We start from the raw sequence: 16,097 nt of genomic DNA on the forward strand, positions 1-16,097 counted from the left end.
TGTCAGGAAGTTCTTCCTAATGTTTAGGTGGAATCTTCTTTCTTGTAGTTTGGATCCATTGCTCCGTGTCCGCTTCTCTGGAGCAGCAGAAAACCTTTCTCCCTCCTCTATGTATTATATATATTATATATTTGAACATGGCTATCATATCACCCCTTAACCTCCTCTTGCTGTCCCGTGACAGCGACTGTCCCGTGACAGCAACAGGCTAGATCCATGCCAATTCACTGTGCCAGCCTAGGAACATTTCTTGCCCCCGGCTATCACTTTTTGCCCTGGTCAGCACAAGCACTGGAGGTCTGGCATTGCCTGTGCCATTCCATCAAGCCCCACCTCTGCCTGGCAGGAGTTAGGGTGGCACTGTAAGAAAGCAAACCTAAAGCCACCATAAAGTTGGCTGAGGACTGTTAAGGAATCTCCAAGAGGTACACAGGTGGGGCAGCATTTAAGCTGCCTGAAATCTATCTACACACTGGTAGAAAGCTTCCTGCCAGTAGAGTGTGAGAAAAAATTGTGGGTGGGTGGAAATAGATCTCAACTAAAGCCACCAGCCAAGCTGGTGCCAAGTGTATTGCTCTGCTTTCCCAGGGCTGGATTTAGGTTTGATGAGGCCCTAAGCTACTGAAGGTAATGGGGCCATTTATATGTTCAGCTGTCCTTTGTCAACAACAAATTATCGCTGTTTTTTGTGCTGAATATATGCCATGCAACCAGTCCATGCAGCATGTAGGCATCCTATATACAGAAATGAGTAAACCAGTGATATTTTAGGGAGCAGGCTAGCAGGCGGAGCCCATTACTTACATCATAGGAGCCTACACAACACAAAACACTGTTGCTGTATGTAGGTTTTATTTTATTTGTTTTTTTATCTTATATTTTGGAAATATACATCCAGGTGTTTATTCCTTTAAATTTTTTGGGACCCCCCAAGAGAGCGGGGCCCTAAGCTATAGCTTCTTTGGCTTATAGGTGAATCTGGCACTGTGCTTTCCTTTGGACCACATCAGTGAGGCAGAGGGGGATGATTTTGTCGTCTGAGCAGTACCTCCATACACACTGTCCAGGCTTGCACCTCAGAGAGGTCACTTTGGTGCTGCTATTGCAGCAATAACAACACAGGAGGTAACAGTTACGAGTTGCTGGTCTCTGCAGCCACAGCAGGTGCTGTGATTCTCCAAAAGTTTGACTTCGCACCGGAGGCGCACTTCATTGTCTCTCGAAACAGACAGGTGCCAACAATACATACACCTGTGGGGGGGGGGAGGGGGAGAAATGCAAAACAGTCTGTGACATTTCAAATGAAGTCTAAAGGTGTATTCACAACAGTATCTGCTGATAATACAGTCATCTTAAATTGCTAATAATCTAAGATGGCTTAAATGCTCTTCAAAGGCATATGGTAGCTTTTCTCAATTAAAATAATTTTGCTCTATAATAGTTCTATTTACGTTGCTCAGATACCACAATCATAAGAACACTTTCAAACAGCCCCCATTGAATACACTGGGGTTTGCTACTAAAAGAGGTCAGAGTACTTTTCCTGTTTTGAACTTTTGCACTTAGGGGGGGAAAGGTAATTAAAAGACACTCATTTACACCTCCAGCACCCGTCACTTTGTGCTCCCCTAGATAATTGCACCGCCATTAAGGGTTGGCACCTACTTTGGGAACCACTGGGTTAGTAGCAGACTAGAACCTGGGAGACCAGGGTTCAAATCCCCACTCATCCAAGAAGCTCACTGGGTGACCTTGGGCCAGTCACTGCCTCCCAGTCTAACCTACCTCACAGGGTTGTCGTGAGGAGGAAACAGGAAGGAAGAAAACTATGTATAGCTCCTTGGAAGAAAGGTGGGGTTGCAATGCAATGCGATGCGATGAATAAATGGTGACAGGTAACTAATAAATGGTGGATTACATATTGAAATTCCATGATTTTGTTTCATTGACATTTCTAAGAATTTGGGTTGGCAGGAGAGCGAAATCCGATCACAATGTTAGAAGCTCATCATGCAGTCGAAAGAGGTTTTTATTTTATTTTATTTATTGTACTTCTATGCCACTTTTCATTCAAATGAATCTCAAAGTGGCTTACAAGCAATAAATAACAATAGCATAATAAAACATAACAAAACATCACAAATACAGTATACATTATATAAAATAACAAATAACAGTGTTTTTTGTATTGTAATTTATTAACAAAACAGCAACTAAAAAAATAAGCTGATCACTACTTTTCCTTTTGACAAAGTAATAATAATAAAAATGTGCACCCCACCACCAAGACCATTCCACGGTAACTATCCAACCTCCAAAATTTCAACACCTCTTGCAATGGTTTGGTCCCTTTCCGTTTCAACAGTACAAATTCTACAAATACGTTCCGTATCTCCTCAAAATCATTTTTTCTGCATATCTAACCTTTTCCCATCAGCCGGTCGAAAATCATGATGAATAAATGTTAATTTATCATTAACAGCTATGTCCCACACCTCTTCACACAATTCTTCCATCGCTATTACAGCAAGTCATGATTAACAAATTCATACGGAATTTAATATCTATAAAGCAGCATATGAACAACATTAACAAAATAGCAACTAAAAAACCTTAGCACCTTCAAGTTCACACACGCACCCCAGGCTTCCTCAACCTCGGCCCTCCAGGTGTTTTTTGGCCTACAACTCCCATGATCCCTAGCTAGCAGGACCAGTGGTCAGGGATGATGGGAATTGTAGTCTCAAAACATCTGGAGGGCCGAGGTTGAGGAAGCCTGCTTTACACCATGACTCATAACCTTTCACTAAAAGAGCAAACTCAAGAGTATGGGATGGGGCAGAGCTTAGAGGAAGGGCTAATGGGAAATGTAGTCCAAAGAACCCATAGCCCTCTGGCGGTGGGTTGAGGGGTTGCATGTGCTTGGCTGAGGCAGGTGACGCCACGGCTGGGTCAGCGGTGAAGCCCGAACGCGGGCCTGCAGGCGACGGCCATGGCCGGGCGCTTCCTCCGGCTGCTCTTCAGGAGCAAGTAAGGAGCGGGGCGGGAGAAGGGAAAGAGTCAAGAGGTGCCGGCCAAAGCGAAAGAAAGGGCGCCGCCGCCGCCGCCGCCATTATTCCCTCTCGGGAGGAAGGGGTCGACCAGCCGAACCCGCAGGGGCGAAACGCCCCTTTCCCCCTCTCCTTTTGGGGAAATTGGTTTCTCCCACCAAGGAGCTCCCTCAGCCTTGGGGACCGTACTAACTAGGCATGGAAGGGGGGGAGGGAGAAGAGATAAGCCTGGGAAAAGTAGGGGGAAGTGTGCAAGGTGTACATTTCATTTCATTTCGACCCCTGTTCTCCACCCCCCAAAAACCCAAGTCATTGCTCCCTAAATAAACTCAGAAACGAGTTTGCGCTAGAAATCTATTAGTCTTGCTGTATTTCTCCTGGTTGCAAAATTAGGAATGTAGGAAGAAAAAGCTCCCCATTGCAAACAATGAGGGGTTGTGTGAGTTGGTTTTTTTTATAGCGTAGCTGTAATAACTGGGCAGCAGCATGGGACTCCATTTCATACTGCATTGCATTGCAATTTTGTTTCCCACTTTTTTCTCGAAATGAGCCCAAGGTGGCGTTAAATAGTTCTCTTCCCCCTTCCTCGTTGAACCCTCCACAACAACCCTGTGAGGCAGGCTAGGTTGAGAAGCGGCTGCGCCTTGCAAGCAACGCATCTTTTACCCATGTAAAAACACACAGAGAAGAGCCCTGCTGGATGAGGCCAAAGGCCCATGATATTCTAGTCCAGCATCCTGGGATCACAGCAGCCAATCAGATGGCAAGCCAGCAAGTGGGATGTGAGCGCAAACGGTATCTGATCGCCAGGAAGGGCATTTTATTTATTTAGTGCATTCATTCAGCCGACGTGGGGATCCGGGGCACAGTCCTTCAATGGCTGCGCTCATTTCTCTCCGGTGGGGACAGAGGGTGGTGCTTGGGGGGGAATTGTCATCGTGCCACTCCTTGGTGTGTGGAGTGCCTCAGGGTACGATACTCTCCCCAATGCTTTTTAACATCTTTATGCGCCTCCTCAACCCTCACCCAGCTTGTCCGGAGTTTTGGGCTGGGTTGCCATCAGTATGCCGATGACACCCAACTCTATCTGTTGATGGATGGCCATCCTGACTCGGCCCCAGACACACTGATCAGATGTTTGGAAGCTGTGGCTGGATGGTTACGTGGGAGCCGGTTGAAGTTAAATCCTTCGAAGACAGAGGTCCTCTGGCCGGGACGGGACGATATGGGATTGAGGGGGCAACTCCCATCTCTTGCGGGGATGCAATTAGTGCCAGCACCGTCCGTTAAGAGTTTGGGTGTAATCTTTGATACCTCCCTCTCCATGGAGGTGCAGATTACAGCTATAACAAAGGCGGCATTTTTTCATCTCTTCCAAGCTAAGCAGTTGGCTCCTTACCTCTCTCGCCCTGACCTAGCCACTGTGATCCACGGACGGTCGCCTCCAGACTGGATTATTGTAACTCGCTCTACATGGGGCTGCCCTTGAGACTGACCCAGAAACTCTAGTGGGTGCAGAATGCTGCAGCGAGACTTCTTAAGGGGTCTTCGCTGCGAGATCATATTCATCCGGTGCTATACCAGCTGCACTGGCTCCCGGTGGAGTACAGGATCAGGTTTAAGGTGCTGGTTTTAACCTTTAAAGCCCTATACGGCCTAGGACCCTTGTACCTACGGGACCGCCTCTCCTGGTATGTCCCACAGAGGAACTTATGGTCTTCAGATAAAAACATCCTGAAGGTCCCAGGCCACAGAGAGGCTAGGCTGGCCTCAACTAGAGCCAGGGCTTTTTCAGCTGCAGCTCCAATCTGGTGGAACGCTCTGTCACAAGAGACTAGGGACCTGCGGGATTTGACATCTTTCCACAGGGCCTGCAAGGCAGAGCTGTTCCACCAGGCCTTTGGTCAGGGTGCAGCCTGACTCCCTCCTTTGGCAATCTTTACAGAACTTAAGCTTGATGGTTGCCATCAATTGGATTTTAATTAATTTTTATAATGAAATGTTTTTAGAATGTTGCACTATTTTATTGTTGTTAGTCGCCCTGAGCCCAGCTTCGGCTGGGGAGGGCGGGATATAAATAAAAATTATTATTATTATTATTATTATTATTAATTTCCAAGCTTCGCTCCAAGTCATGCAAGGTGCTTCAGCTGCCTGCTCCCCATTTTATCCTCACAACAAGCATGCAAGGTAGGTTAGGTTAGGTCAGTGAGTGGCTGAATAGAGATTAAAAACCGCTGCCCCTGTCTCCCTGGTCTTAATCCAGCACTCTGACCACTGCACCACACTGGCCAATGGATGCCTACTTGGAAGTAAGCACCATCGTGTTCAGTGGAGACTTCCTCCCATGTAAAATGTGCATAGGCTTACTAACTTGGGTCTTCTTTCTAATGGCGGTGGGCTTTTTTAAAAACAATAGTTTTAAACGAATATATTTATTTGACCTGATTCTAATAATCAAATCTCACCCCCTCCCCAATATGGAGCTGCTTTTTTTGCGGAAGGGGGGAGAACTGTAGAGTTGGAAGGGATTCCTAAGAGTCATCTAGTCGAACCCCTTTGCAATGCAGGAATCTCAACATGCTGCCATCCAATTCGAACCCATACCGGACTCTGCTTAGCTTTTACAAACGTGCTAGCAGGGTTTTTTTTATTATTGCTGGTGGAGGGCAGGCTGCTATCTCGCCACAATTCCGCTAGAATGGTTTCTCCATTCATTTTTCTAATTTGGGCAGCTTCCGCTTTATCCAGGAGAAAAGGATGAATGGAAGTGGGTGGGTTCCACTACGAACTCGGAAAGTCGTTATGTGAGGGTAGCTTGGGCTCCTCTATATCCCCCCCCCCCGCCATATCTCTTGCTTCTAAAACAAGAGTGACTGACGGCACATCCTTTTCCCTCATTCGCCCCGCCCCCCTCGCGCGCCCATTGGTGCTTTGGTTGAAATTTTCGCGCGCGCGAGGGAGGCGGTTAGGCGGGGAGGAGAAAAGCGCGGGCTTTTCTTCTTCATTCTCCTCAGGATTAACCGCTTCTCCTTATCTCCGTTTCTCCCGCCTTTTTGTGTCTCTCTCTCTCTCTCTTTCGCGCGCCCAACATGCCTTGTTCTGAAGCGGACCTCGCCTCTTCCCCCAGCAAGAGGCCAAAGGTCTCCGGCTGCGAGGCTCCCGGCGAGAAACTCCGCTTCTCCAAGCTGTCGGAAAACGCGTCCGCTCCTTCCAAGGGCTCCTCCCGGGCTGCGGGCTATGACTTGTACAGGTGAGGGAGAGGGCTTTGGCCCACCGCCGCCGCTAAACAATGGATAAATATATATAGAGAGAGAGAGGGTTCGAATCCTGCTTTCTTCTCAGCGGTTTTAACAATATAAAATATATATATAGTGCTCGAATCCTGCTTGCTTCCCAGCGGTTTAACAATATAAAGAAATATATAGTGCTGGAATTCTGCTTGCTTCTCAGAGTCCTTTAACAATGTAAAAATATATATAGTCATCGAATCCTGCTTGCTTCTCAGAATGGTTTAACAATATTTTTTTAAAAAAATAGTGCTTGAATCCTGCTTGCTTCTCAGAGCGGTTCAACAATATAAAATGTATAGTGCTAGAATTCTGCCTGCTTCTCAGAGTGATTTAACAGTATTTTTTAAAAAATAGTGGTTGAATCTTGCTTGCTTCTCAGTGTTTTAACAATCCTGGAAAGAGCCTTTTTCACTTTTAAGAACAGGCTGGGGAGAGAGAGTTGCCACAACCCATTTATCAAGGTCAGGAGTCGGTGCATTCAGCCCCACACCTGCTATTTGTGTCTTTAAGAGGACTGGGTGAATTAGTGATGGATCAGGCTAAGGCAGGGGATGCAGGTGGCGCTGTGGGTTAAACCACTGAGCCTAGGACTTGCCGATCAGAAGGTCAGCGGTTCGAATCCCCGCAACGGGGTGAGCTTCCATTGCTTGGTCCCTGCTCCTGCCAACCTAGCAGTTCGAAAGCACGTGAAAGTACAAGTAGATAAATAGGTACCGCTCCAGCGGGAAGGTAAACGGCGTTTCCGTGCGCTGCTCTGGTTCGCCAGAAGCGGCTTAGTCATGCTGGCCACATGTACGCCGGCTCCATCAGCCAATAAAGCGAGATGAGTGCCGCAACCCCAGAGTTTGTCCGCAACTGGACCTAATGGTCAGGGGTCCCTTTACCTTTACAGGCTAAGGCAGCCCTGTATAGGGAAGCTTTAAATGCTTAATTATGTTTTGGTATATGCTGGAAGCTGCCGAGAGTGGCTGGGTCAACCTAGTCAGATGGGCAGGGTGAAAATAATAATAATAATTATTATTTTATTAAAATTTTATTTGGTTTTTCAAATTAAAATTTTAATAATAATAATAATAATAATAATAATAATAATAATAATAAATTTTATTTATATCCCGCCCTCCCCAGCCGAAGCCGGGCTCAGGGCGGCTAACAACAATTAAATAATCAAACAATCAAATAATCAAACATTCTAAAAACATTCCATTATAAAAATTAATTAAAGTCAAATTAATGGCAACCGTTAAGCAAAATTCTGTGCAGGTTGCCAGAGGAGGGAGTCAGGCTGGGCCCTGACCAAAGGCAAAGATATATCAAACATAAATAATAAAAACAAGATTCCAAGGAATCTCCTGGGCTTCCATCCTTCCGTTTGTGGGTCCTATTATTAATCATTTCCTTCTGCATCTTTTATGATGATCCACATCTTTTACATCTCCATTGTGTCCAGAATTCACCCTTAAACAAGTAGGGGTTTTCCAAATGAAACAAATCCCATCCCTGAATTTCTAGAATTTTGGCTAAATTGTTTCTTCCTCCTGCAGTCATTAGCTATGGGTCTGTCACAAAAAGATACTTATTATTTAAATGTATTGTTTTGCATTTCCTCACTGTGGTGCTTAAGGTGGCTAATAGCTGGGGGGTCTCCCCCCCCCCCCCCGGTAATTCAAGCACTCCTCAAAACCTGCCTGAGAGACACATCACCTAATCTGAGATGGGGTGGTCGTAGAGCACAAAGTGACTTCATTTTCATGTGCCTGGAGGCAGGCTTTAGTGCAAAACAGTAGCCTTGAGCACCCCTTTAGATTGCTAACCTGGCGTTACTATCTTTATGCTGCAATTATCTAGGGCAATTTTAGTCTTCAGTTTATTTTAATTTTTATTTGCACCCAGGACCTATCCTTATCTCCACCTTCCACCATGCAACCCAATCGGAAATGTTTACAGCCCATACAATTCCTTGTTTTTCAGAGCTAGAGTGACCAGATAGAAAATACCTTGATGTATAAAAGGGAATTTTGACACATGTGATTCATCACATTCTGGGGCCCAATGGCAGAGGAAGGCCATTCCCTTCAGTCATTGTGAGCTCCCAGAACACCTGGCTAGTTATGCCTAGAAATTGAATGCTGGTCTGAATGCTGGTATTTCTTCTGGTAATAACATAAATTTGCTTGCTTTTCTAGTGCATATGACATTGAAATCCCTGCCTCAGGGAAGGCTGTAGTGAAAACAGACATTCAGATTGCCCTTCCTTCTGGATGTTATGGTCGAGTAGGTAAGTTGCAAAACAGAAAGCTTCTAATCTTGCAAATTGCTTCTTAAGACTATTCTCCTGAGAACTATGCAATAAGAATGTAAATTCTCTATAAGTATTTCCTGGAAATGATCTGCGAAACCTGCAGGAGTACATTAGTTCTATAGTCCCTTGTATTGAATAAGTACTGTATTTTTCCGTCTATAAGATGCCCCATGTATAAGACGCCCTGTATTTTGGGGGACTCAGATTTAAGAAAATGGGGGAAGAGGTATCTGTGTATAAGATGCTCCCTAATTTTTGACATTTTTAAGGAAAAAAACCTAGTTTTATACACGGAAAAATAAGGTACTTACGGGTTTGCAGCCTAGGGCAACTTTTTAGTAGCCTCTCTTAAAGCTTTATTTAGCAGCCATATTAATAAATTCATTTATGTAAAACTAAATTTGGAACACCTTAATTTTTATGTATCTGAAGCCTGGTTTTTTTGTTGCTTTGCATTTGGAAATCTGATAATTATACAAAAATCACCCATAAAGTCCAGTCCTAAAATTTGTTGGGTCTGCAAATGCAATTTTCTCTTTGGAAATCAGTTAAAGACTTCTTGTCCAGTTACATAAGTGGTGAATTGTGATAGCACCATGATCACTATTTCTAGCTGGTCCAACAATGCTTACCTCTTGCCAGGGTCCAGACCTCTACTTAAGATTAAATCCAGGGTTGCCTCCCTTATTGGTTCCATGTTATTAACAGATCAGGGTTTTGGGATGTGATTCTGTAAAACATTTCAGTGGGCATTTAGCTTCAATAAATGAAAGCAAATTTAGTGTGTGTTTCCTTTTGTAGTTGTCCTGAGCTTAGTACCAGCACAGAAGTGAACTCATTTGAGTTGCAACTTGCTTCAACACATCATTTGTATTCCAGTCCTTCAAGAATTTTTGTATATGCTTAACGTCCTTGTATGATTGCAGTACCTTTTTGCTTATATAAAATGAGTAATAAACCTACACTGATGGGCTAAAATGTTTTTTCCCCACCTTAACTGAAAAGGATTGCAACATGTACTGTAGCGGTTTTGTCAAGCAATGTAGGTTTCTACTGAAGTTGGGAATAACCACACCAGATACCACAACACTGAACAAGAAGTGTGGATAGAGCGTTCCTTCTTAATCCTGGCTACCTTAACCAAGTTAGCCATGTCCATATGTGTCACTTAATAATGCTCACTAGTGTGAGTGCAGCCATGCAAACAATTATTCTAAATGCAAGACAGCTCTCTTATTAAAGCTATTTTAGAAGAAGAAGAGGAGTTTGGATTTGATATCCCGCCTTTCAGTCCCTTTAAGGAGTCTCAAAGTGGGTCCTCCCCCACAACAAACACTCTGTGAGGTGAGTGGGGCTGAGAGACTTCAAAGAAGTGTGACTAGTCCAAGGTCACCCAGCAGCTGCATGTGAAGGAGCGGAGACGCGAACCCGGTTCCCCAGATTACGAGACTACCGCTCTTAACCACTACACCACACTGGCTCTCTTTGTGTTTTATTTTATTGCTGAAAGAAACTATATAATGCTGTTAATTGAAACATTTTGGAAATATTTGTGAAATGTGAACAACTTGCCATGGAGGTACATTTTACAAAAAATTAGTTTTGATTTTTTGTTTTTAAAAACTATTTTCCTTTCTTTTTGTTTAGCTCCTCGCTCTGGTTTAGCCGCAAACCACTTCATAGATGTTGGCGGTAAGTCACTTGTTTCTTACACTTTTTAACACTTGATGGCTTTATCATATATTAGTATTTGATAGTAGAAACATATATTGTTGAAAGTGACAGCTGTGTTCACAAGCAGTTGAGACATCTAATATGGCTAATTTGTAGATGGAATAAATCAGATCTCTATCCTAGGTGTTTGCATCCTCAGTCAAATGAGGTTTAGCTTCATGCTACTTTGCAGGAATAAAAGTTCGCTTCATAAAACCTTTAACTGGCTTGTTCTAATATTATTTCCACCGCTGCTGCAACTGCCACTCAACACAAGCCTTCAACAAACTACTTTAGCTGTTTCAGTAGAGCATGAAATTAACATGGATTTGACATTTATGCTGCTATGTGTACCATAACCCTAGATTCATAGCTTTAGTTGCAAAATACTGCAAAATCTCATTACTGTGGTGATTTTTAGGTAGTCCCTGAAGCATATACTCTCATGAGGCTATGAGGTGCCCAAAGACCCTGAGGCATGTTTTACTTCATAACATTTTCAACTTAAAGGAAGCACATGTTATATGCAACATTTGTGGTATAACGAAATGGAGAGAATTTAGTGCTGAATTACTAGGGGACCACGTGGAGTTGAGGTGGGAAATACACTTTATGCTACATACCCACATCTAACTTGGCCCCATTTTGACCATTCCATTTGCATAACTTTGTCATTGCAATAATAGTTGAAGGTTATTGTAATTCTGAAAAAGCCATTATGGAAGTTTCCATAATCTGCATGTGTGTGGTTTTGGAATGAAGGATTTCAACAAAATGTATATTGTTAATCTGGCAGGGAGAGTACAGATTTTCATTTTATTCCTTAATATTCTTGACACCCACAATGAACTTCCGCGGGTTGCACGTTTTCGGGTTACGGACTGCACCGAACTCAGAAGTACCAGAACGGGTTACTTCCAGGTTTTGGCGCATGCGCAGAAGCGCCAAATCACGTCGTGTGCGCAGACGCGGCGGGTTGTGAATGTGCCTCCTGCATGGATCACGTTCGCAACCCAAGGTTCCACTGTATCTGTATTCTGTTACATGGTTTTATTTGGTTTGCTGTTAAATTCCTTGAGCAGCCCATTATTATCTACTTTAGCTGCTTTGACACAAGTAGAGGGAAATAGGAAAGAGTTGTCTACTTGTTCTGAACTTCCCTTGCTGTAGCTTTTGCTAATTTGTATTAATACAGTCGTACCTCTGTTTACGTAAACCCTCTGGTTATGTAAACTTAGGGATGCACGCAAGGGAAACCCGCAAGTATTTTACTGGGTTTCGCTGCATGTGCAGAAGCGGTCCTCAGGTTGCGGAAACCTCAGGATCTGACCGGACCTTCAGAACGGATCCTGTCCGCAACTGGAGGTACCACTGTACAGTACTGAGAAGACAAGGCTGTTTATGTAAGAAGTGCCAGCAGTGGCTCCCTTCACGCCCCTCTTTAAAGTAAAATTGTAACAATTCTACACTATAAATGGCCTTTATGACCACTGCTGCTGCAGAATAGAATTTGAAACTAACTGCAAGTTTAAGGCTGGAGTTTTGATATTGAACCAGTGCTGTTGTATTAAACCTGGTTAAAGAAAGAATACTTTATTTATTAAACTGGAAACAAGTTATCTGGCCTGAACTCTTCCCCTCACCTTCTATTGTGGTTTGTAATTTGGCATTAAGCAATAATTGCCTGTTTTGGGTGTAACATAAAACAGTGGTTTAAAGCAGGTGGGAAACCTGCGCCCTCCAGATGTTGGAAGACTGCAACTCATCTTTGGTGGAAGTTGGAGTCCAGCAACATCTGGAGAGCCTGATTTAAAGAGACTAGGCCTTGAAGCATCAAAGCTAGCCAACAAGGATGAAGGTAAGCATGCAGACCCAGTGCCCTTTCTTGTCTTGAGCCATAAATGTTACATCTGAACTAGCCCACTTCAGTGTGATACCGGTTGCATCCAAATCAGTTTCTTATTTCAATATTCAGGTGTTCCTAGCAGTCAAGTAAAAGGTGGAATTCCTTAATAAATGTATAATGAAAAACATCTACTTTCTTACATTACCTGATGTTATGTATTACAGCTGGGGTTATTGATGAGGATTACAGAGGAAATGTTGGTGTTGTACTATTTAACTTTGGAAAGGAACCTTTTAAAGGTAAGAATTAAACTTTGAAGTGTAGATATCCACCTGAACTTTGTAGTTTTTTAAAAAAGCTTTCTCTTTTATTGTGTCCTTTTTAGAAACATGTAAACATTCCAGTCCTCAATATGAAAGATCTAATGTAGTTTAAAACTTTGAGCTGGTTGCGGCCTTATTTTAGCCTTGGTGATTCATTTACAAAAGGAGTTTCAATATGCTAGGGTTGTGCAGTTAGCCTGGTCTGTATTTTAGAAGATGACCATTCTTCCTGGAGTTTAAGAAGCATCTCCAAGGGAAAGTAAATAGCAGAACTTCTCTACAGTATTGCTTTGTGTTTTCAGGTTCAATAGTCCTCTTGTTACAGCTAGTGATGTGAGGTGAGAATATCCTCTGCTAGAATATTCTAGAGAATATTTTCTGCTAGAAAATTCTCCAGAGAATATTCTCCACAAACTGTAAATTCTAATGTAAGAACCAGTTTTACAACCCACATTTAAAAGATATAGTAAATAATAAGTCAAGCTGTGATATTGCCAGTGTAAGTAATGAATAGTAATTTTTTTGATCCAGTTACATTACTGGGCATTGTGTCATTCACCATTGTAAGTTCTGAGATGTCAACTACAGAAAACATTTTTATTTTAGTTTTAAAAATGCTATTCATTTAATTTGATGAACAATTTAATTCGTATGTATTTCAAGTATATGTAATAGCCCTTTTTCTATTTTGGTGTGACCTTATTCTTAGCAATTCTGTACCCTTGGCCATACAGTGTTTTGTTTTGTTTTTCCAGAAAGTAGCTTTAATGCTTTATACAGTACCTAGGCCTATACAATTATGCGTAACTGCATGTGAGGTGGTCTTGATTTAAACAGTTGAGGTCTCTTTATTTTTATTTTTTGAAGAATGTGAATTCACTGTATTGCCCCATTGAATAAAAGTATAGATACAGTTTTTGATTGCCATCTGAACAAGTTTATCCATGACTAAACATGTATATTAACTAATGAAAATTCTCTAATATTCTCATTCATTGAGAATATTCTCCAAAAGATTATTCTCAAGAATTTAACATCACTAGCTACAGCAGCAAATTACTGCTCAAGATGTTATTAAAAATGTTAGAGTTTGTGGTGAAACAAAACTCCACTTCAGTAATACATCTAGTTAAATATTTAATCAGAATAATACATAGTGATGTATTAAATTGAAGTTGGATCACCAAACTTTGAAGATGAATGAAGACTGTACCGAGGTACCCGAGTGGTACCTCGGGTTAGATACGCTTCAGGTTACATACGCTTCAGGTTACAGACTCCACTAACCCAGAAATAGTACCTCAGGTTAAGAACTTTGCTTCAGGATGAGAACAGAAATCAAGCTCCAGCGGCAGCAGGAGGCCCATTAGCTAAAGTGGTGCTTCAGGTTAAGAACAGTTTCAGGTTAAGAATGGACCTCCGGAACGAATTAAGTACTTAACCCGAGGTACCACTGTAATGGATTCAAGACATAGTCTGATGGAACAGGATGCAGGCAGCATTGCTAAGCAAATTTAGGTCTAGTCAGTGATTGGGAGGACTGAATGAGGGTAGATTGGTTTTAAATCAGACTGATTTTAAATCACGTTTTCTTCTAAAATTAATAGTTGGTTCACGCAGACATGCTAACTGGCTGTATAGCTGTTAGAACATTGGTTTACAACCGTAGTGGCGGCTAATTCAAAACTTGATTACGTAGCTCACATGTACTGAGTTAATATATATGCTTAGTAAGGAGCCATAGAATTGCAGGATAATTTATACTGTAGTGTTCTTAAAGTGTTGATACTGTGAATTCTTAAACCCTTTTTACTTGGCTTTGAAGTTAAAAAGGGGGATAGGATTGCCCAGCTGATCTGTGAGCGCATCTACTATCCTGAGCTTGAAGAAGTCCAGGTAAGGAACTTCACATACTTTGTATCCACAGCTGATTTATTCTTTTTAAAAGGAAGGAGAGGAATTAAATCCTGCTTGCTACTGAATTATACTTTAGCACAAGAGTTTGTCATTCACTATCCACTGCATTTTTTAAATTTTGTACCTAAACATGAAATATATTGTGGTGGTCACATGATTTTCAAAATTGTGGAACAAGAGACAATGACTTTGAGAAATTAATCACATATCTATCTTTTAGGTTTTGGATGAAACAGAACGTGGCTCAGGAGGTTTTGGATCAACTGGCCAGAAATAAGGATAGCTGTTACTTGTAGTAAATGATTTCATTTCCATTGTTTTTGTATAGAGCATTTTTGTATAAATAAAACTTTTTTTTTTGTAGACTTGCTTTCTGTTCATACAGAGTTGCTGAAGTTGCAACCATTATTCAAGGAAAATAACTTGAATATGTGTTACAACATACTATTCTCTGCCTACTTATGTTCAGTAGGTGTCAATATCATGCTAGTAGAGCGCAGAGGAATTTTTCAAGTGAAAACTATTAAGGACTACAAAAGGCACTTGAAGCTCTTCACAGAATTACTTACAAAATATCAGTGAAGTCATAACAAAAAAAACAGTTTATAAAATCACACTTAAAATAAAGACTGAAATGAAATCAGCAAGAAGCAAAGAAAATAATAAAATGATCACCTGGCAAATGCCTAGAATATGAACGACTCTATTCTAAAAGCCAACAGTGATGCCAGTACGTCTAGAGAGGCTATTACGTAATGGGATACCACAACATAAATGGTCCTATTCCTAGGTGCAACAGACGTGATCCGCATCTCTCAAACTAATATGCAACACAGAAATTGCTCATCAGATTTTATGCTTCCCACCCAGTTCTTGACTCAGAATGAAATATTGAGAGGAATATGTTTAGGAATGCATACTATTTATGTCTGGGTCCTTAACTGACCATCTGACTCGCTTTTTGAGAAACGACTATTAAGTGTTTATAATCTGCCTTCACCAATACTTTGTTAATTCAATCTCAATAGAAATGAAAATTAAGAAAAGAGGCAATATTCAACAATCACAGAATCCATAAAACAGTTCCAACAAGCAGATTAACATCTTCATAATGAAATGAACAAAACACAGCAGTGAGGAGAGCAATTAGAATTTCCACTTAAACCAAATGCCTTTTAAAGAAAACAGGATATCCAGATGACTTTAGCAACAGTTCCCAACCCCTGTCTCCTCTGGGGTATCCCACTCATGGCCCCTTTCTGTGCCAACAGACTTTCCAACCCACATTTCCAATTAAACAAAACTGCCTTTCTCCATATCAGTTGAAGGCCTAAATGCAGACAATTCCAACAAAGAAAAGTGGGAGGCGTCTAAGAGAACCAGTGTGGCTGCATAAGGAGTTTACAGATGAGCTGAGATGTAAGAAGGGCATGTACAAGAAATGGAAGAAAGGGGAAATCACAAAGGAGCAGTATATACGAGTAGCCAGCAGTTGCAGGGTGAAGGTTAGGCTGTCTAAAGCTCAGAATGAGTCCAGGCTTGCAAGAGAGGTTAAAAATTAAAGGTTTCTTCGACTATGTCAGAAGCAAGAGGAAGAACAAGTAAATGTTAGGTCTTTGCATGGAGAAATGCTGTTGGGAGATAGAAAAGGTG

General features: G+C 42.0%; 1 protein-coding gene across 1 annotated transcript; it reads left to right on the forward strand.

The window, feature by feature from the left end:
- The first annotated feature begins 5,170 nt into the window (after positions 1-5,170).
- Positions 5,171-14,807, forward strand: DUT (deoxyuridine triphosphatase). Its single transcript, XM_083412351.1, has 6 exons — positions 5,171-6,303; positions 8,530-8,621; positions 10,293-10,337; positions 12,429-12,503; positions 14,353-14,423; positions 14,665-14,807. Exons 1-6 carry the CDS (start codon positions 6,143-6,145, stop codon positions 14,719-14,721), a joined length of 501 nt encoding a protein of 166 aa, XP_083268477.1. The 5' UTR covers positions 5,171-6,142; the 3' UTR covers positions 14,722-14,807.
- Positions 14,808-16,097: the final 1,290 nt, after the last annotated feature.

The sequence above is a fragment of the Podarcis tiliguerta genome, assembly GCF_965153285.1.
Source record: "Podarcis tiliguerta genome assembly, chromosome: 14".
Lineage (NCBI taxonomy): Eukaryota > Metazoa > Chordata > Lepidosauria > Squamata > Lacertidae > Podarcis > Podarcis tiliguerta.